Below are 23,576 nucleotides of genomic sequence, written 5' to 3'. Positions count from 1 at the left end.
ATTACAATTGTATTATGTGCTGGACTTTCTGAGGGTTTTTAACATACAGGTTGGCAGCCTGGGAAGAGCCAGAGTTGTAAAGTGGACCAGTCACAAGGTATTTGCAGATGGATATGCATGTTCCCTTTGCAAGCATAACTGAAAGGGAAATGTTAGTAAAAGGGAAACCAAACAGAGGCACTGTGTACAGCTTTACGACCAAAGCAGGGCCAGCCTACTGTGTCGATTCAGCTGTTGATTAAAAATACAGCAAAAAGCAAGAGAAAGAGCATAAATGAGAGAAAATATAAGTATCTTCAAAGCTCCCTTAGGAACTGGGCAAGGGAAGATCTTTTTCTGGGTGCTTAACATTTGCTTGGCACCTTTCATGTAAGCATCGTATTTCAAGATCCCAGGTGGCCTTGGAGCAGAATGATAGGCCTCGTCCCCCACCACTGACATAAAAGGGAGCTTTATCACAGACATCAACAACCCCAAGATCAAGCCAAGTGAGATCTCGTTGCACAACTTCTTATAAGAAAAAAAGGTGCTTCAACAGAAGGATACACATATATATATATATAAAACCCCCAAAGTAAGGTAAGTGCAGATATTATCTTTGACCAGAGTATGCTCTAACATGGGCAGTTCTCATCTGTTCCCAGGCAGAACTGCTTCAGCATTCGTCATTTAACACTACTTTTTGTAATGGAAGAGCCTTGATAGGTTGAATGTCCTTCACTTATTCCCTCAGCACACACGTCACAGTTCTCTTATCTGTGGACATTTGCTTTTCCAGAAGATTTGTAGGTTTATTTCACCAGGGCTTTAAGAGTCGTTATCTTAGCTCAGGGAGCATGATATAACACTGGCATTTTGAAAATTGTTCCAACATATGAAGCAAGTTCTGGAAATACATAGACAACTGACCCTGGAAAAAGGGAAAGGAAAAAAAATGTATGGTCTCTGCTTGGAGTAGAAAAAGAAGCATTCCTCTTGTTTGTACTGACAGTTGTACCAACAATATGATTTAACTATTTGTGTGTTAAACACCCACCTCATCATTGCACACAGTTAAATTACATCTACCTTGTCAGTCAGCAGTTTGAAGCTTAATTATGTAACTGAACTGCAGGCTTCTGCATTTTTATAGCATCCTGAAAGAACTACTGGTATGACAAATACAATATGGTCATGCTCTTCCCATGATCACTTATTTAGTTTTCTGTATTCTCTTCTCTCTCATGAATCTATTTTATATCCCCTTTCTAAACTTGCACTCTCTAAAACTGCCATGCTTCTTTGCTCTTCTTGTGCAACTCCGTTTTAGGGTTTGAAGGCAGTAATTGAACTATGGGTAAGATAAAGGCTGTCCTATGTGGATGGACAGGAGCCAAGAGGGCTCCTTCCTCTCCAGTTCACTCACATAAGCAATGGTGCAAATCAGTGTGCGGGTTGCTGTGTGCAGGCAGTGTGTGTGCCTGTGCAGAGCTCAGGAAAATACTCACCTCCAGGTGTTTGTGCCTGTGAACAAATTTGCCCATATTTTCCTTGTAGAGATCGAAATCCTCCTTCCAGAGCATGCCAGAGCTGTTTTTCACCACTCATTTCATTTAACTCATAATTTAGTCCTCACTTAAAAATCTAGCAGACAGCACTCCAAAATGACACGTTTTAGTCAGAGTGTGAATGTGCTCCTTAATGCTGTAAAGAAGTGGATTTAAAACATCTATACCACAGCAAAAGACGTACCTTCAAGGTAAGCAATAGGAGTTTGAGTCTGTTCCTAGTCTTTATCAATTATGCAAATGAAAGGAAAGCAGTCTTCTACATGAAGTATCTACTCCTTTATCCTGTGTGAATTTTCACCGTGAAAATCTATTCAAATCACAATTTTCAGAGATACAGAATTAATTTTTTATAGTTTCACAACTTTTCTTGCAATGTCAAGATGACTCTGAGAAAGCTTATCAGTTGATATTTACCATATTTACTGGTATAAAAAAATCCTTCTAAAATGGACTTTGCTCTGAGGGTCCCTCTAATGCTGGAACTAGTTTTAATCAAGGGGATATGTAATAGGTTTTCAAGTCTGAGGCCCTCTAATTGAAAACCAATTCATGTTCCACAAACTGAATATTTTCAATTAGATTGTTTTCCCAATAAAGCTTTAAACTAAAAGATTTTGTGCCATTAGGTTGATTTCTCTTGGAATAAACTCTTTTTAACCAAACGTGTAACAGTGTTGTCATTCTTGTATCAGCTGAAAGTCTATGCACATGTAATTATTGCCTGAAGGAAACTCTTACCTATCCCTGATTCTTCTATATCAACGGAGAAGCAAGTTAATGTAAAAGGAACACATATACTCTTACCTATCCCTGATTCTTCTATATCAACGGAGAAGCAAGTTAATGTAAAAGGAACACATATACTACACATAACGGTTCATTCAATCTGGCCAAAGATACGTAGCAAATTACAATCCAAGTATGTGTTCCCAGGTTTTCTAGGGTTTTATTTCTTTCTCAATAATGCTAAGCAAGGAGCTTCACAGACTGAAGTATACCCTATAGATAAAAGAGCTTATACTCTAAATATGTAATATAAAATCATGAGAAAGGACAGTGTTACAAATGATGCTTTAGTTCCATCATTATGAGTTACACAGAAGATGGTACATGTATTTGACTAATTTACAAGTCTAACTTTTTTTTTTTTTTTTAATTCTACAGCTGGGAAGAGTAAGGCAAAAAAGCAAATATCCAACTATAAAAAGCATTGGAAAAAAATTGAAAGAAAAAATCTTTTCTGTCATCTGCGGTAGTACAGTGACAGAGTGATAATGAGGTAACAGAGGCTGCACATGGGCACTCTTTGAGCCTTCAGACAAGAGAGCTCCAATAGATGTCAAATTTCCATATTTGAAGGGAAACACAGAATTCAAAATGTTCTACACAATCTAGAACATAAGATGCTCAACACGGAATAAAATCCAAGAAAAAGGGATTATTTGGATTATTTTTTTTTTTTCCTCTGGGAAAACATTACAATCTAAGAGAGAGAATCCTTGGATTTTCTCTCTAACTGGGCTTAGGCTGCTCCTATGTGGTACTGAGTACATGTTTTGATCTATGATCACTTTTGTTGCCCCCATATTAGGTGTTAATGGCACCTGTTGCACTAAGCCTTTCTAAATTTTCAGATAAACCTGAAACATAAGAAGAACTGCTGCCCCCCTGCAACTAATATGTCTCATCACCTTCAGCTGTAATAAAACACTCTTGGTCAGAAAAAAAAATCTCTGAAAGGGGATTACAACCCTTCAGACAAGAAAGGCAAGGAAAACATTTCAGTACTAAACAGTAAACTGTTATGTGAGCAGAGGTAAAATTTCAACTTCAAACTTCTTCTCCAGCTGCTGAGTCTGAGTGTCAAAAGACATGAAAGTGTATTAGAAGGATGGTGTGAAGAAAATACTTTAATTTTTAGCAGCTGTGCTGGCTTACAGTGAATTAATAAACACCTGCAGAAAAACTTGAGATAAGCATTTAAGGTAGAAGGTATGTATAGCAACCATGCAAGGAAAAGTGATACAGTTTTCAAAGGACAGTTAAACTAAATACAACTTTGCCCTAAGCAATACTTTGTTCCATGGAATACACTCTGTTACTCAGGCTGGAGAAGCTGTAAGATTTACATTCACTGGCCCATGACAGTGCATAGTGATCTGAGTTCACCTATTGAGAGCTCTCCTGTTACTTATCCTGTTCAGCTATTAGTGATTTCACATGAAATCTTTTTTTCCTACTTGAATCTTTTTTGGGGCAACTTTTAGAATCATAGGATCATTTAGGTTTGGAAAAGATCTTCAAGATCATCGAGTCCAACCATCATCCATGCCCACTAAACCATGTTATGGAGTACCTTGTCTATGCGCTTTTTGAATACCTCCAGGGATGGTGACTCAACCACTTCCCTGGGCAGCCTATTCCAATGTCTGACAACCCTCTCAGTAAAGAAAATTTTTTATGCTGTTATCTCTGCTTTACCATTACTGCGCCATAGCCCTGCTTCTGTGTTGTCCGTGGCACAACTCTATTGGCTTTTGACATTATTTTAATGGAAATAACATACAACTCTGTCTTTACAGAATGAATGTTTCCTCAGTCTCTGAAATGCTGAGCACCCGTAGCTCCTTGAGCCACCCCACATCTTGAACTTTTCAGTCCCCACATCACCAGGTTGTTCATCACCTTCATGTCCCAAGTTCCCCAAGATCTAGATGGAGTTGGCTGTCATTTCTGAAAAAATTCTGATTTGCTCAGAATTAAAAAATACAGAATCCTCTTCTGGAGTAAGTGAATAACCGACTAAAAGCTTCCTTCCATGGGAAGCCATTTTATGCCTTGCTTTTCATACAGTTGTGGCTGGAGTGTCTGCCAAAAATAGAGGTTTCCAAAAAGTCTGGGCCCTCTTTAAATTCTGCTCTCACTTTCCAGCAAAGTGCCCTCACCATCAAACTCTTAAAAGATCTAGAAAAGCAACACCTACTTCTCCTATTGCAATTACTTTCCAGAAAAGGAAAACTGATTCCAAGGCAGGAGAGAAGTAGGCAAGCCTGTTTCTGTGCCTCACAGGGTAGGACACTCAGCTAGAATACAGTTCTGACTTTGTACATACACTCTTTCATTGCTAATGGTCTGACTAGATCTAGTTGTAACTGAGTATCTTCATTCTTACAGCAGAAGAGTATGATTCATCACTGCCAAACAGACTTAATTTAACAGCTATGGATATGAACATTACTGAAAAATCTCTTGCTATGTATACTTCTTTAGATGTTGAAGGCTTGCACTCCAATTATTTGGATTTTAAGAGCACTTAAAAATTATTCTGTTGTATAGAACAGTGTGTATACTGTACTGGCATAATAATAAAACCTGTTTCATGGACATAATCTAATAAAAAAATATGTGATAATTCACTATAGTTGGTCAAATTCTGGATGATATAGCTGATTGAGTCATTTATCTTCAGGTAACTGATTCAGACTTGGTCAAAATCAATAGAAACTGAATCTTCATGCCAATTTACTCCAGCTCAGTAGAATAAATGAGTGGAAATGAAGTAATCCCTTGGATGAAATTCTTAATTGACAAATGTCTGTATACCAAAAGCACTTATTACTGACAAACCTGGATACATTAGGAGGGAAGCTATGAATATGGAGAACATTTAAGTAAAAGAAGAAATACTGCATCAGAGATTGTCTTAGAGTTGCTTCCGGACGGTATGCATTCAGTGCATCTATAAAAGGAAAGCAGAGCACATTATGCATGAGTTTCTGGAAGAAGTCATATGGTTTGACCATGCATAGCCAGACTGCCGTTTCCTCAAAGACTGCAAAATGAAGCACGCTGCCAGCATAAGAGGGCAGCCAGGCATGTCACATGTTGACATCAAGAGCTCTTGACTTGTCAAATCCTGGCTCTGTCTCTAGCAGAGTCAGTGTACCATGGTGGCTGTGTCTCACACGGACTCATTTGTATAGGGCCAGCGTGTCAGCAGGTCAAGCAAAGCATGCAAGTGAATGTGCTGGCAGTGCCACAGGCGTTGTGCAAACAAAAATTAGCAGCAAGGCAACACGTGTATTCATATCACAAGGCAAATTGTGGCTTCAAAGGAAGAAGGGACAGGAACTCGTGTGAGCTGTATCCTGCCATGCCCCTTCTCTATTTTTTAGTACACAGCCAACAGCAGGACCCTGAGGACTGATGGCAAAGGCGGCTCCAGCTACATGAGGGTACCACGTGTGCAGCTCTGTGGCAGTCAGCATGCACATGCAGGACAGGCTGGGGCCACCTCCCTTCCTCCCCAAATTCGGACTCTATCTAGGTCTTTGACATCTGCAACTGCAGCCAAAGCACAGACTCCCAGAGCAGCTGGCAAGTTCTCTGCAGTGGTCTGAACCCTGCAGCGTAGGTAAGCTTTTCCACAAAGGCAGCAGGGAGCTGCCTCTGGGCACTGCATTTCCCTTGGAGAAATGGTTTTCCAGAAATCTAAATATCAAACTTCCTTTTGCTTTTTCTTTGACATTTTGAGCTCTCCTCTCACAGCCAATTATATACTTGGTACAAAATAGTACAATGTTTCAGAATGCTGTTGTTTTGCTCTGCTGTCCTTAGTCTTTTTTAAACTCCTGCTGTTGTCTGTTCCTTTAGGTGCACTTTCCACTTCTCATGCAGATTCATCATTTTCTTTAGGTGTAAAGAACATGTAATAGCTTTGGTGAGCACATACATATGGAGACGTGCTAGCGCGAAGCTGTTGAAAAGAAAACACAAATGTGGGACAGATTTGTCCTATATACTTCTGAACTATTACATACTGTTTTTACGACTGACCAATGGTAGCTAATTATTAGATTTCTTTTCCGGACAATCAAATACAGAAAACAGTAAAGCTGCCCAGATCAAAATTTCTGACTAGACAATTTGGAAAACCCCCCACACTTGGGAGCTCAGCAACATGAGCCACAGTTAAAATCTAGTCTTTCTCCCACCTCTCCAAGTGCACCAGTGTCCAGGAAAGGATCCCGTACACCCACTTGGAGTTTAAATACCTTTTTGTAGCTATTTTCTTACGAAAGAGAAAAGTAAATAAAAACAATGTTTGGTTCTATTACGAGTCAAACAAAAGTACACAGAGCTTCCCGCAGCCAAACTCTAGGCAAAAAGCAAAGCCTTTCTCAGCCAAGTTCCTGAAGAGGAAAGCTGTGTGAAAGAGCCAGGAGACCCTTTCAAAAGGAAAGTCTTTGGGCAGTGTACAGCTGGCTATCCCTCTCTGGGCTGGAGAGGAAGGGGCACGGGTAACATTGCTCTGCTTCTCTCCTCTTCTCTGGCTGGTGGAGTGACCGCTGGAAGCCATCTGCAGCTGGGGATACCATCAAAGCAGCCCTGAGGCTTCTCTGGCTTATCCCAGGAATGAACTTGCCTTTGAGACGCTCCAGAAGACACAAAGGTGGTGCACCTTCACAACGACTAGCTGGCAGCTGTGCTGAGCACAGCTCCGCGCAAGGGACCCAGGCATTTCTGCTGCCAGCTGCATTTCCAAATGTCCATTACAAATGCTACAATGTTAATATGAAGGACTTACAAATATCTGCATCATGACTGACATGTTGTGGTCTTTCTCCTAGCCGCAAGGTCTTTTCCTCTGACCTCTGGCTAGGCTAATCCAGATTGTCACAGACTGGAATATCACCCCTCTAAGGAATGTATATTTTTTTAAGGATGACATGTTCAGGGGGATTTCAGACAAGTGCTGTGCCACCTGCGTGTGAAGAAGCTACAGGAAGCTTTCCAGGAGGGGAGCTCTCTCATGAGCTCCCGCTGGGCTTGAGCTGTGTGCAGCTGCCGGCTGCCAGCCCAGAGCCACCCGGCCCCAGTCCCTTGGCCACTGCCTGGCCTGACGTGACCCCATACCTGAACTTAATAGTCAAATTAAACTTGGTCAGCTAACACCGTTTCTGTGGATCTTCTTACCGCTGCCTCAAGGTTCCCTTCTGTTTTTTTGTCATGGGTAGTGACAGTTTTTGGTTTCTATGGTTTATCAACGGTTTCCCTTACCAACAGATCTATTCCTCTGACTGAAAGCCTGGCACAGCTGGAAGCTAGAAGGAAAACCACAAGTGAATGGCCTGGCACTCACTCACCACTCATCTCCAACCACAGACCGATACAGTTACTGGATTTGACTAACGGCTATCAATCAGCCCAACTGTAGACACTTAGAAAGATATCAGCTAGAAAAGGCTTGAGGGAAAATGTGAGCCAAAACCCAAGGTATTTTACTTTTAATGGGGTGATGCTGTCTTGGAAACTCACATCCATTTTGTACTCGATAATTAGTGGTATAATTCTGACTGCTTGCCCTTCTCTCCATTAATCTGCATTTGTCCTCTGCGCAAAGCCAATGAGAGTTCTGCCTCGGAGGTCAGATTAAACAGAAAACAATCCTGCTTATCCGAAAACTGGAATAACATGAACAAGTGCAGTCTTCTGCATGCCTTTGTTAGTTAAGTTTGAAGCAAAATGTCATTGTTGTTCCATCAGATCACTAAGGTCACTAAGCTAAATTGTGGCTTGGGTCCATTCAACTTAAAAAATACTTGAAAAAAATCTTTGTAATAGGCTGTCCACTTATCTGGGGAGGAAGAAAAAATCCTATTTTATTAGGTCTGGTTTGGAAAAACCATCAGCCTCCCACACACCCATATGCACATGAATGGCAAAAGAATAAAGGAGGAAAAGTGCAAAGCACAGAATTTTGAATGCTGACAAGATCTTTCCAAGCAACGAACCTTCTCCCAGTACAGTTGGTCTGGACTGTGATGAACTTTTATGGCACTTACAACTTAAATCATTCTTGTAACAAAACAAGATAATTTCCAAAAATGGCAAAAACAAACTCAGGCCAGAACTGTACAGTACCTTGGTTCAAAGGTTGCAAATCAAGCTGTGTAGCTTTTACAGTTCTAAGCTGCAATATCCACCATTGCTTGTTAAAACAAAGACAAAACAGAAAAGGAAAAAAAAGTTGTTGTTTTAATTTTCCTGTTACCAAAATATAACTGTGAGCAGAGACAAATGAATGATTACACTTTCAAGCTCTTGGTCCACTACATATGTTGGTTTAAGGTTCACTGGAAAACACCAGATAATACGATTGCAAAGTCTGTGTTTAAAATTGCTGCATGATAAAGAGAACAGTTCTCTCTTAAACCACATTTAGGATGTTTGCCAGTTTATACAGAAAACCCAACTTATAAGCAGCATTCATGGCTGTTGCTTTTTGCTTAGATGTCTGTACTGTCTTGGTTTTATTACACCTTCCCTCCCAATATCCACTTATACATCCTTTTTTTTTTTTTCCTTTCACAGATTCCTCTCCTGCTCCCTCTATTTCTCTCTTCTTTCCAACATAAAGAAGATTTGAAAATATATTACAGCTCTCTTTTCTCTCTGCTTTTGAAAGGCATTTCAGAAATGTGTTGAAAATAAGAGAACAGAGCATGAAAAGGGAAGGTTAAGCTAACAGCTGAAAAAAGGTAGAAACTTTACTGTATGGAGAGATACAGGATCTAGCAGGCAAAGTAAAATATTCTTACTGCTGCATAGCTACAGTGCCCACTTAAAACAGTGAGGACTGAATGATCAGGTATGCTGAAGTACAGGAAACTAACTGACAAAAAATTAAAATGCATCTGAAATGAGACAAAGCTGTGTCATAGAAGTATGCCTCACAATTCCTTACATGGCAGTATTCATATTTTAGAGTCTCTTTATTATCATTAGAGTCTCTTTTCAGACTCTGCTCACAGTACTATTGTATGTGCAGAACGGTAAAACCAAACTGAAGTCTTCACTACTATCAGTCAGAGTTGCCTTTCTTTCTCTTGTGTTCAGCATGACCAGGATATCATCTGCAATATCCATACAGGTAGCAAGAAGTTAAAAACCCAGGTTGGTCACAATTCACAACAGTGTGCAAAACAACTCTTAATAAAGACCATTTTAAAAAGGCAAGGAATATAATCCTTCCCTACAGAAACCCTGGTGATTTTTCCATGATTTCCTACCCTACATAAATCATGCTGAGTTTATCCACTGATTTCAGTTTGAGACAGAGTTTCTTTTACGGCATGTTGTATGAATATGTGGTCTCTCTCTTCTGGTCCTGTCCAAACAAAAGTATCTTCAGTCACATCTTTGCCTGCACTGATGCACTTGGGCTATGGCAAGAATATGTACTGTACTTAGAAAAACAAGCTCCATATTAAGTTGCATAGTATTTTGCTGCTAATGTTCCAGTATATGATACTTTACTGTTGATTATAGGCTTTCAACAAATGTTTCTGCTCCCTCAGTGCTTTGGATAATTTAATAATATTCATGGAAAACATTTTTAAGTGATGACATACTGTTAACTTAATTTGAAGTGAGGGTCACTTAGTACATATAAATCCTCCTGCCAGGTATGCATCTGCAAAGTTACAGATTCGTTTTCTGTTCCTCAAGACCATTCAACAGCAAAGTAACTCGTCACAAGGAATGACTGACCCAGGATATGTCTGGAGTAAAGGACACAGTACTTCAAATTTCCAAGCAATTCTCTGCAACAGCAGAATTTCTGTGAATCGCTTTCCCCAAAGCCCACTGTCCTCTCTACTTCATTCTCCAGATGAAGAACATGCTTAAGCAGTTGAGAACCTGTGGTTCTGCTGTTAAACATACATTGCCAGATGTATACCTAATTTTTTCAAAGTGCAACCTTAAAAGACTACACCTGTGGGAGAGTAGCACCTATAGGAACAGCTAATTCAGACCAAATGGGTGCATGATGAAACTGATGCTAGTTAGAAGAACAGACTCAGCGATGAACTGGACTGGAGATCTCTTCCACCATAAAAGCTGCCTGTCTCATTCAAAGCACAACAGAACCTGCAGGCTCTGTTATGAGTTATCACTTTGCTGCCTACTGGTAACAAATGGGAGTGTGTACCTCCTTCTCTGAGTAAGGACATGCTCACATAGCTCACATACTCATGGACTGTTTTCCTTTGAAGCTACCTTTTTATTTGTGTGTTTGTGATATTTTAGCAGACAGATAACAACAATCATACTAGCAGAGTGGCTTAAATTATTACAAATTTAGCTTGAACACCCTCTTTTGCTTGGGCTACATAGTCTCATAAAGACCAGAAGAGAGACACTGTGAATTCCAGCCTCAGCTCTTCAAGTGACAGTTCTTCATATCTCCCATATACACTGCGACCCTTATTTTGAATGAAAGTCTCACAGTCCTGGGAGTTACCTGTCAAGGTTTATTTCACAGATAAGACAACTGAAAGCTTGTTCAGGATCACTGAAAGAAGTGCAAGGAATGGAAGCTGGGACAACGCTATGCAATATACTCTCCTCCTTGCCAGTTTGCAACACTGTCTTTTACAGAGATCACTCCAACTAAGTTCTGTACTATGCACATTAACAGAGATTAGCTCTGCCACTCTTTACGCCACTCTGTCACACTGAATTGTTTCTAGAGGTTACAATCCCCTCCCCTCTGAAGTCAGGGTTAATTTCAGCAATGATTTCAGTGAAGCCAACACTTTACTACAGAATCCAGCTAAAAAGAGTTATTCTTTTCACTCAGTGATAGAAGTGCCATCTTCAGGTTTTGGAGACAGCTTAAAAACAGTTGTTCCTGTTACACTTGGCTATTTTCTTCTGCAACCACTTGACCATATTTATCCCACAAGGCATTAACTGAAATTTAAGCTGCAGAGCAGACTGCTCTTCCCTTGCTCACAAGTAGAAGTGGAATCCAGAGGCAGGTGGGTGCCTCGTCTCCTTCCACAGACTTATCCTACCACCTGGTTCTTTAGTCAACACAGAAAAAGTACATGCAATGGATCTGACGGTTGCATTTCAAACTCTACTAATAACCTATGGCTTGTTTGGAAAGGGGAATAAAGATTTACTATAATTTAGTGTGTAAGATGCTTTACAATTACTCTATACTGTAAGACATTGTATCTAAGAATGAATATGTGTATATTGCTAGTCTTTTTAAACCTGTTAAATGTTTTATGATTAAAGGCAGCCTGTAGGTCCCAAACCCAGTGCTCACATCAAAGCCTGATCACCAGACAAGGCTCTAAGCTTTGATTTTATCACATCTGTATACATTACCTAGAGCAAAAAAGTCTTGGGCTCATGGCTTTTCTACACACAATGATGTAACTCCCCTAATAGGACAAATTTATACCATTGGAAGATAACTTATATGCCTATAGCTTGCTTCCCTCTGCCCATTGTTTGTGCCCACCAGGGAACTTGTCCCATCATAGGTATTTTAGTAGAGTCCCATGTCTCTGCTGCTGCTACAATTTTCAAGCATGGTTGGTAATGCAATAACTGTATCACATCTATTAGGACCTGTCAGAGGAAGCTGAAAAATGAGACAACTGTTAAAACCATGATTTAATATTTAAAAATGAATAAATAATAACCTCATGCTATTTGTGCCAATCTTGTGGCTTATGAAATTCTGGGACTGATGATCTTAGCAACAGCAGGCTGATTAAAACACCACGGAGCTGGTGCATGAACAGTCTCAGTAAGAAGCCCATGTGCATGGAATTAATTTTCCTCTTGGCTGGATGAAGCTTGGGGCACTGAGATAATACTGTTCTACTTTTGGTTTGGGGAGGTGGAAATGGTTTTTGGGAGAGGACCATCTTTCAAGTTTTGGGGTTGAATTGGTACCTGTAATGTTTGTGAAGATTACACATGCAGTCACAACACTGGCCACTCTCAAATGTATGACTTCCTCAGCTGTACTGGGCTGTAAAGATAAGGTAGGCTACAAAAACTGATGGTCTCTTCTGATGATTTTTAGCTCTATATTTACTACAAAGGAAGACAAGCTCAGTTGCTTCTGCAGTATTATAGTTAAACTTGCCTAGCTGGAATTATTATATAGATATCTGACTCAGTGTCACATACACACCTACTAACACCTTAGTCGATGAAGGATTGCAATCATACAGGATTGTGGTTTTGAAGACTGGGCATATATAGATGCACTAAGAACTACGCATTGAAACATTCTGACATTTTTTTCTCAAGACTGCCTACTCAGAAGAGAGTCCAAGACTGGTGATCCCTGCTTTCTTTTATAGATCATTTCACCCAGATTCAGATTCCAGTCTTCTGCCCCTCTCACAATCATTCACCTTGATTAAGTATTACAAGCAAGAAGAGAGACAGTCCCTTCTTCCCTAAAACACTGGTCATGGCTTCCTGCTTTGGAGCTGCCAGCAGTCCTTGGGCCAGCTGGAAGAGTTTCATGTATCCAGACAGAAGTGGATGCTACTCCCATGTTTGCCTTTATAATGAGTTTTTCACTACGTAGGAGGTACAAGGCCCTTTCCTTCAGGCCAGGAAAATGCTCAGCCTCAAGAGTGAAACCTTTTTGCAAGTAATCCTTATTTTTACCTAAAAATATATATAAAAAAATTCTAATCTTCTTGCTGTATCAAAGGATGCCCCCATGCTATTGGACCCCCATCAATCCTGCCAGCTTTATATCTGAAGGATTCTGTCATATGGTAACAAGCCATACCATACTTTACAATTTTCCTTACTGGTTATTATTATCAATGCACCATAGCTTTTAAATCACAAAGAAAACAGTCACTGTGACAAATATGTTTACACTTAAGTTATGTAAGGACAGTCCATCGAAACGTGTTTAGAAGTCACTGCAACCTACTTAATTAGACAGGAAATTTAAAAACTGAAACTACCACATAAGGAAATTTTCAAGTAATGCTTTATTTGGGGGTGCTCTCATCAGCAGTGCACATGGACAGAAAAAGATGCACAAAGCAGAATAGTTTCTGCATACATAACACATATACCTGACTACTGAGCAATTTATTGCTGATCTGTGAGTGGAGCAGCATCCTTGGGAATCTGTGTGAGGGTTTTCAGGATATAACCTTTGTGCATTCACGTATGCAGAAGCCTACAAATCTGCACCATAATTAAAATGTCCATGTTTTAAATATAGCTATGACTTTATACAAACCTCAGATTGCAGGAGGAGCTGAGAAGTGTCATTTGTTTAGCTGAATCAGCCAAGATGAGAGAGATGTTCAAATTTACTCTAGGTGTATCTAGACAGAGATATATTTATTTTATTTTTTTTGCCTATGATTCCTTTATACACTTTTGTGTATTTCAAAACTATTTCTTAAACAAATACTTTGTTTGCATTTGTCTTAAACTGTTTTGGATTAAGGGTGATATAAATTAAATGAGTTGCCTTCCATTTGGACATAGCAAGCTGTAACATAGGGACTGGACCATTCATACAGAGCTCACCTCTCTCCTATACTTGTCCAAACCTACAGCAACCTGACTATGTTTGTAACAGCCTACAAAGCTATATTCTAGCAAACTCAAAATGTCAAATGTCTTCTTGGCATAAACAGCATTCTGATATGTTTTGTGATTCTGTGTAGTGTTTTATCTTGAAGCCCGTTCCAGTGAAGTCTCCATGATGTAAAAAAGCTCAGAGGAGTCTCAATACATTTCTTAAAACTGATAGAGCTTTAAAATCTTTCAAAGAGAAAGCAAAAAAGAGTGGGGAAAGAAGGCAAAAAGTTTGTACCCAGTAAGACACTAAAAAGAAAAGGTTGTCTTAATGTCAAACCAACATCTACTTCTAAGCTTTAGCCGCATTCTTGTACTCTTACCCTATCAGCACCAGTGGAAATGCAGATTGGTGATTACCCAAGGGCACTACCATTTTCCAGCAGAAATAGCTGTTGCATTTATTCAATCTTTTGGAAATAATCCATGGAGTTTGCAAAATTTTACGGTTTATTGCTATCAAGGTCACAGTAACATGGATTTTCTTTTGCAATCCACCAGGAGAATCAGAAAGACAACATATATCATACAGAGAGTATTGCAACATTAACCCAATACAACAGTCCATGGAGATAGCATTCAGTACTGTTCATTGTAGCTTTATGGCAATGAGCCTTGAGATTAGTCTTCTGAATCATGCTTGTATACTGAAGTATGTGAAAGTCATATTGTTTCCAATGCAACAACATAGTACATACAGACTTGGCAGATTCCTGACCTCTACAGTTTTTGACAGTTTCCCAAATTTAGGACTGAGAATGTCAGACTGACCCTGCATTTGGCAAGAATAATAGAAGTCCTGGTTTTATCAAACTCTGCTTCAAGTCAGATCTCATTTTCATTAAAAAAAAAAAAAAATCTCCGATTTTGTAATATTAATGTAATATTTGTATTTGTAAACAAGTAGAAAATTAAGCTGTCCCTAAATGAATGTACTATGTTGGATTTGGAGAGTCAGTGAGGCTCCTACATCATAAAAGGAAAAATAAAATTAAATTGGTGGTGCTTGCATATGGCAATATTTCTTATCTGTCAGAAGACTGCAAATTAAATGACAAAAAAAAAAGAGAGTTTCGAGCATGTAAAAAAGTTCTATGTTCAGTTGTTTGTCCTCTATCACTCTTATTGCAGATGAAGTTGTTGACTCTGCTATTCAAATCAGAAAAAATATCAATGGCTTAATGCTATTGTGAACCTGGCAGTAAATGGGATAAGACTAAATCTTCAAAACTTTGCCATGGAGGGTTTAATTGATACTCCTAAAATCCACATTCTTTTTTTTTTTCTCATTTTCTGACCTCATTTCTGAGTCAGAGACAGAGAGGGTGGAGTATAATAATTCTACCCAGGCCGTTTGACCAGGCAAGAAGCCCAAGAAAAATGATTTTTCCATATACTAACATTAATAAGTAGTAGAATCCCAAAGTTATTTTGCAAGACTTCAACTAGTATTTTGAACTTCACATTGCATAAATTAAATAGTTGTTTCTCAAGGCCCTTGCAGCATGGCTTCTTCTTGTAAATTATACTGATTTTGCTTTTTAGGCTGCCCAGTGTGTCATTTTCTTTCATATTTTCTTTATGTATATTCTTTGATTTCACAGTGGATGTTACAAAATGCTATACAGTTTCTACACGGAGATCATCACCCAGGTGATGACAATATTCACTTTTTTTGCAGTAAGCTCAACCAAAATGCATGTGATTGGGTTAATATTGAGACAGTTTTACCTTGTTAAGGTTCTTGGGGCTTTGTTCCTCTCCACACCCTATATGGTACAACCTCCATATTAGTGTCCTTCCATGGGGAAAGATCAGTACACAAGTGTTCCTCTCGTATTCACAACTCATCTGCATCCAGCTGTAATATTTTGTAACAAGATAGTTCTGATAGCCAATTTAAGCGAACCAGCCAAAAAAAAGAGTCTTTTACCTTTTTTTTGGACTACATTTAACATCTCTGTTACCCTACACTCAGGCTAAATAGTTTATTCTTAAAAAAATCCTACCTCTGTTTCCTACCTCTAGAAATCAACTTTACAGTGACTTTTGAGATCTCAAATGTGCCAAGAGGGGACTACAAGCTAACACCTGATGCTCCAATGCATGAACTCCAGAGCAAGAAGACTCTGCTGATCACCATGCCCTGCCTTCCTCAGGGTAAATCCTTTCCAGAATCCAGCTTTACTCAAATGGATCAACAGCCTCTCTAGCCCACTTTTATCTGCATTTGGATTCAGGTGTAACAGGAATACAACAATGCTCATACAGGCTTTACCAATGCTCATACAGGCTTTACCAAGAGCTGAGGCAGACTCCCATCAGAAAAAGAAAGACTCCAAGATGGCAACAAGTATGAATTCACAATGGGCATTTGCATTTTGCGCTGCAAATAGAACATCCTATCAGGCCTTTCCAATATAAACATGATCCAGTGTATTGTACCAGACATTACTGCACATTTTTTCAAATTTCATATGAAAAACATGAAGAAAATAAAACTGTATTTCTTACTTTCGGCGGAACATTTCTGCAAATATGCAGCCGACACTCCAAAGATCAACTGGTGTTGCATAGCTGGACTGAAGCAAAACTTCAGGAGCTCTATACCACAAAGTAACAACCTGTAAAACAAAAAGGAACATAAGAGACAGCTCAGCTACAGAATTACAACTTTGTAAGTGTTGTTCATACAGCTCCCATTTAGTTTAATCCAAATTGTAAAATCTCACAGGTTAGGGCAAACTGATTTGGCCAGTGCGTAGAAAAGGGTCCTGTATGGGAAATCTCAGTATGGATAGCTGCAGTGATGATGAGTCGAGAAATGAGACCACTTCTTGTCAAGAACAGTGCAGTTCAGGGTACAACAAAAATACAGTATCAGAGTGCAGCATTGGTGTAAAACAACAGTATCACAGCACACTACCAGAACAACTCTTTGAAGCTTTTGCAGTTTACAGACCCCAAACACTTTCCAGTGGAGATTTGGACTCTCCATAGGGCAAACGTTAGTCTATTGAACAAGGCCTCCTTTTCTTGAACAACTTTTGTAGACCCTTAGATGTAGTCACCAGAGCCAAACTGGAAGCAAATAAGCTAGGGAATACTGTGGGTTTACCCATAGAACAAATCAGAACCTGTAACCCATGTCTGTCCTAAGCCCTTCATAGTTTATGTATTATTTTTTGTAAAAGAAATGGGGTTAGCTCAAGTGTATGGACCAAGCTGGGTAAACATGTATGACCTGTCTCAAAAGTTCTCTCTGAAGAAACTGAAGAAAATATACAATTTTTTTTTTAATCAGTTGGATACAGATTAAGTCAAACCCTCCTCAAAGCTGTCCCTTACCAAAGGCATTCAGTGCTGTCCACTGTAGTTTCCTCACACACAGAGGTACCTTAAACTGGCAGTTTTCAACTGAGCAACACAGCACAGGGATCCTTGGCAGATTCCTGACCTTTATAGTTGTGTGACTGTCTCTGCCCACGTGCTGCTGGTAGACCAGCACTAACTTCTCTCACAATTTATTTTCAAATGATACACTCTTTCCCAGGGACATATGCCACATAAAGCGTCTGCTTTTAGGTTGTTCTTGTCCTGGTGGTCATGTTGCAACATGTTGTAGAGACCCAGTGGGAATTTTACTGGCACTGCTCCATTGATGTACTTTGATGAGTCGTCCACATTGGACCCACAACAGAGATGGGACAGTTTATATTTATGCTTTTGTTTCCCACAAATAGACCAAATACAGATGAGGCTGACTGTATCTTCAGTATATTTACAGAAGAACACAAGGAGCTTCTTCAGAGTCCTGCGGGAGCTATTATGTTGCTAGAATATAATCTCAGAGACACAGGAGTATCCTGCTCCTGAATACAGTTATAATCCAGCCATAACAACACATGATCATCAGCTAAATACCAATATTTTCTTAGTGTGTGCTATAATTTAAACGTCTGACTGTTAATCTGGGGGCAGGAAGGGTCTCAACAATTATTGGTTTGTTTCTCCAGCAAACACAAAGGTGGGAGATGCAGCATTCAGGAGAAACATGAAACAAAGCAAAAACACTGAAAAGAAACAAGTGCAAGGATAAGAATAAAAATAACTTTAAAAATTATATTAACTAGGATAGTGAGTTCTGAATTTCAAGACCAGTACAAAGAAATGTGTAAGAAGAGTGGGTTTTTTTAATGATAACAATATAATTGTCTTCTAAGCAAAAATAACAATGGAAGTAATCAGCTGAATTTGCTGGTCAAAGCCAGCTGAAACAAAAGCAAATACAACATTAATTACAATCATTACATGCCCTGACAGCCTTTGGAACTACTGAAGGGCTATTGAAGGGAGGTTCACGGATATTTGCACAAGTGGTCATATTTGCTAACAGTCCTCTTAAACACTTTGATCTCTATTCATAAAATTTGTCTTTGAAACAGTTCAATAACACAGTGCAAAGTACTGCACGGGCAAGCTAGAATTCCAGATACCTGTCCACAGAAACAGGTTCCTGTGTGGAAGTTGGGCATTATTTAACTCCATTTGTCTTGTTCCTGATTTGGTACCATACCAGTGGTGCTTTTCCAAAATATTTCCCTCTATAAAAACCAGAAGACTTTATTCAGAGAGTCACTCTAGGGAAATGAGACAAATGTAACTGAAGGTCAGGGATTTTTACTGGAGCTGCCCTATTTGAGTCAGAGAGAATTCCTCCTAAAACACATACATATTTTTCCTGATGCAGATACACCTCTCAAACTGAACTGCACTTTTATTCTCCCAGTACATCTGTGGAAAAGCTTATTGAAGAAACTGTGCTTTGAGAAATTAGATATAACAATTTCAACCCATTATTGTTTGTCAGTGGCTGGGTGCAGTGTCAGGAGCAAGAGCTGTGTGATCTCTGATCTGCGGGAATACCACCAAACCTCACGATTCCTGGTTTGAGATCCACACTGCTGTTCTCACACAGAGTGAAAGGGTACTTTATTTTTCCCAATCCCACCAGCCCTGCCACATTAGGGTTCTGCACTCTCATAGGCAAAGGATTGGGGGATGCATGGTTGCAAGGCAGTTTGAATAATTCTGACAAAGTATGCCCCAAACTGAAGTCCCTTTTCCAGGGAAATGCGGCACAGGGCAGCTGCTCCTTTCCTGAGAGAAGTGTCGCAGCTCATAGTTGGTCCCTGGGTGCTTGCTCAGGGGGAACAGTGCTGTTTTCAGAAGGCTGCGGAAGCGTACAGCATGTTAGCTGCTTCTCCCACGTGACCACTTACTGGCACAGTTCCCCAAGCATTTGCACCCTGCTACGCTCCATGCATGCATACACAGGGGATTGGGAGATTTTACTTCTGAGTAATTTGGAAACTTAGCCCTTAAAAAAAAAATTATTTCCAAAGTCTTAGAGTTAAATTCCAGCAAATGCCTGATTGCTTTACAGTCAGAGAGGAAGTAATCTGTGTTGAGCTGTTTTGATATACTCTGTCATTACTGTGTAATTGTAGAAGTGACCAAGTAACCTTTATGGTTTATAATATGCAAGTCTGTGTTTCAAAATGTGAACCTGAAAGGGATCAAAATGTACTAAATGTCAGTTTGCACACAAGTAATGCCACAGATGACTCCTCTAGTGGTCAGGGTCTTCTCCTGAAAAGCACAGGATGATGCAGATGATGCAGTGGTTTTGACACAGAGTTTCACACTCTCTTTCTCTTACCATAGAAACCAAGAAAATATTTGTGGACATTCCATTAACATTTGCAGATAAGTAGAAATGAAAATTATTCTGAACACAGGATATGGTGAGGCTGAACAACTAGATCATCACTTCCTCTTTAGCACAGCTCTGACTTAGAATGAAAAAAATGCTTTGCTTAGGTAAGCCATCCCACCAGTGAGACAGGCTCTCCCTGAGAGATAGAGCACTTGATAAAGAGTTGCTTGATAAAGTCCCATTTTTAGGATGAAAAAAGCAAGCACATCCATTGGTACTTTTCACTTAAATTCTGCCTCTCCTGAAAATCTGATGCACACGTAATGTGGCACATGGCGATTGCTCTGCAGGAAAAGGGGTTCACGCTCACATGCTGACAGAGATCCTAAATTCAGCACAAGACTCCTAAATACTTTGGAGATTGTAGGCTTTAGTGACCATGTTGCATTTTAGTCCTCTCATCTAAAAAACTTCCCTCCTTTGCCTCCTCCTCGCTTCTCCTCACCCTGCCTGGTCTCTTTAGCTCCTCTCTTACACCACCCAGGTTCCCCCAAGCTGTCCCCCGACATCCTGCCTCCTCTCCCCTGCCTCTGCCTTTCTGCCACTTGCCAGTGGCCCCTGTGAGAGCGTCACTGAACATACCTTACCCACTGCTGCTCATGTGCAAACGCCCAGCTGGACACAGACTGCTGCCCCGCCATGTCCCATGTGCTCTGACTTCCCACATGTTCCCCGTCTGCTCCCTTGCACCCGCAAACTCCCCCAAATTTCACACCCTGTCCCCTCCTCTTCCAACAGCCTCCAAATGCTCCCAGGCCACATTAGCTCCTTTTACCCCCTTAGCTTCTCAGCCCACTCTTCCTGCACTGAGGATACCCTATGACATTTTTGTTTCATAGATTAAGCTGCATACAAAAAGATTGAGAATAAATCATACACTGGAAGGAGTATGTACTTAAAGGAGTAACTATGCTCCTCTTCCAGTGCACATTTTATGTTTCCACTATCCAGATAAGATGGGATGATATCAGATAAGAATGATACCAGTAGCTGCAGATCACTGTTTCTAACAATTTAAATGCCAATAGATTTAGGCAGCACTTTAGGATGAAATGTGTATCTGAGAGGCATCAGAAAGGAGAAGAACATCTGCAAAAGTCTACCAAGGCTGTGTCTGACCTCCTAAAGAAGGAAATGTGCTCAGTGAGAAACAAGGGGAGATCTGCATTTAGAGTCATAAGAAGAAAGAGAACTTTATTTTGAAATAAAGCTTTCTGCCTTATTATACCTGACAGATGTTGCTATCTGGGACCATCTAGCCCCAGGAGTTTCAATCCTGCACTTCATGGTACCTGTTTATGATGAAAAATTAAATTGGTGGTAAGTATCTGCTCACTAGCAATGCAAACAGAAGATCTAGGCATTCTGTCAGTCTCATTTAATTTCCATCTTTCCCTTTCCAAATATAGTTGCTGTCTGAATAGCATACCGTTCAAAAAAGACAAAGACAAACAGAGGTTTAAGGATGGGGTTGAGTAACATAGACACAAAAGACTACATTTCGGTTTGCCACAGACTTTAAGTACAGACCAATGCCCAGTTGCACAGCTACAGGAACAAAGCAGGGATCAGACTGTAACACAGCAGCTATGTCTGTGCTAGGAAATTAAATGGGACAGGAAATGTTCCTTTGGCACCAAGACCAACAGGCACAGAGTGGCCTATGTCCATATTACTAAATTCTCAGCCTCCCAAAAAAGGTGACCGCATGCAAACTGCTTATTGGGAATAGTCTTTGGTCCATGCTTAACTGTGCCTAGGAACCGTCTGGGGAAAGGCTGGTTGGCATAACTCAAAACCATGCCAGGAACTATTCTAATAATTTAACAGTATAGACAATTGAGCTCCAGTACCCACGAATGTTTCCTGGCACTCTTTAATCTACTACTCAGTGAGTCACGCTGTGGCCCTTGGTCTTCCTTTCACTCCACAGAGGAGGCATTTTGCTATGCTTCCCTCATCTCCACTGATTCAGAGGGGGCTCCAGGAGGGCAATGGGGTGGGGGAGGCATGGCCCACTCCTCATCTCACCCAGCAACTGATCTTATTTTATCGTGTGTTGTACAGCTCAGATGAACACATGCTGCAACTGCTTACTATCTATGAGGAGAATCTAACTGACTGGCCCACATGTAGACATCTTCCTTTTAGACATCTAAAGCTGGATGAGATTAATTTTACTCTAATTAGTTCTGAGGGGACTTTGAAGAGGCCTATAAAATCTTTTAAAATATTAGCTTTCATAGAAATCATTCCACAAAAGCAATTAGCAGGATGCTTAAATTCATACAAAGTATGCTTGAATCCAAATAAAATTCTTCTTCCAAATCTTTTGCTTTTGTAATTGTGGTTTCTACTGTAGTCTTTTGGTGCTGATTTTGTTAATTATATTTGCCGTTAGACACTGGATCATTTCATTGCTTAAAGCATTTCAACCTCATGAAAGATTATTTGTAATTTTTTTTTTTAAAGTTCCTTAACATGGTTCTTAAACTCAGCTATTTTGTTCAGTTGCCCCTAACAGGGCTTTCATATTATCTTATATTATCTTTCAGGCATCTTTTTGACTCTTTTTCATTTATTGTTGTCCTTTCTTTTTGAGTAAAAATAAGGGAATATAGCTATAGAATATATGGTGCAGTATGTAGAATATTGCTCTTTAATGTCACTTCATGGTCTCCCAACTTCACAAAAAATCTATCGCTTCAAACTGTTCAGGAGGATTCAAAGTGTAATCTTTCCAACTTCACTATGGAGCTGCTACTGCATGGTTTCTTCTTCAGGTCTGGGACTCTAAAAGGACTTGCAGAATTTTCTTCAAGCTTTGTAGAAAATTTCTTCTCAGCTGTATGACTAAGCCTGACACATTCACCACAGACTAGTTGGAGAGGACAGAATTACAGACGGCTAAAAATCTGGGCTTGCATATTGATTAGAAGCCTGGCTTCAATCTCCACTGCAGGGAGACTCTCCCTAATACACCTTCCTCTTGCTTGCTAGAAACACCACACTGAATCTCCACAGAGTCTGAAAAGAAGAAATGTAATTTCTTAAATGAATATGCTTAAAAATGGCTCACTGGTCTGACAGTGTAACATTACTTAAAATGAAGTCAAAGTAATATTAAAAATTGCTTAGGAAAAGAAAGAATTTGCCTAATAATGTTTCACCGCCTGCAGTTTGGAATAGTGACTGACAACCAGGATTGAGGAGGGTAGAAGTGGCAATTCAGAGGGTAGGTGACACTAAGTTATGAGGTGATGGCATTTCTGCAGGATCACGGGCTCTGACACTTGCCTTGCACGCTGCTCTGAGCCTCCCTGAGCAGCCCAAGGTGGCCCTGCTCTGCACTGCGCAGGCAGACTTTCATCCATCTCCAGCCCCCTTGTGCACTGAATCACCACTAGCTGCTCCACTCCAGCAGTGCGGACATTCCTGACCTCCCTTTCCACTTCCATGCCCTGCAGGGACACCCCAAAGACCTGCAGGAGCAGAGCACGCCTATGCCATATAGGAAAACTTTGTGTGTGTGTGAGTCCCAGGAGACAAGGGAAGGGGTAGTCTGAGGTACGCTGGAGGGGGGAGCAAGGAGAGAAGAGATGAGGAAGGGGAGAGGGATGATACCTCATTGCACCCTGCAGCACCTTGCACAGCAACATCCAGTACAGGGAGAAAGCCCTTCCAAAACCCGCTTGTCCAGAAAGTGTAATAAGGCCAAGATAGGTGATGGTAGCATAGGCTTTTCAGCCTTTGTACAATGACTTGAACATATTTTTCATCCCTGGTTTCGAGGAGGAGTGTGTCTGCTTCAC

The 23,576-nt window shown here is 40.2% G+C and overlaps 1 protein-coding gene across 2 annotated transcripts in view; it reads right to left on the bottom strand.

Moving 5' to 3' along the window:
• CDK6 (cyclin dependent kinase 6) overlaps positions 1 to 23,576 on the bottom strand; it is a 140,961-nt gene that overhangs the window by 26,989 nt on the left and 90,396 nt on the right. For both annotated transcript variants that reach the window (XM_069775039.1, XM_069775036.1), the window contains exon 5: positions 16,500 to 16,609. In XM_069775039.1, coding sequence (XP_069631140.1) covers positions 16,500 to 16,609 — 110 coding nt within the window. The remainder of the gene's footprint in view (positions 1 to 16,499; positions 16,610 to 23,576) is intronic.

This window comes from Haliaeetus albicilla, chromosome 2 (assembly GCF_947461875.1).
Source record: "Haliaeetus albicilla chromosome 2, bHalAlb1.1, whole genome shotgun sequence".
Taxonomy (NCBI): Eukaryota; Metazoa; Chordata; class Aves; order Accipitriformes; family Accipitridae; genus Haliaeetus; species Haliaeetus albicilla.
Note: the sequence above shows the minus strand (reverse complement) of the source record. Positions and strands in the feature narration are given on the sequence as shown.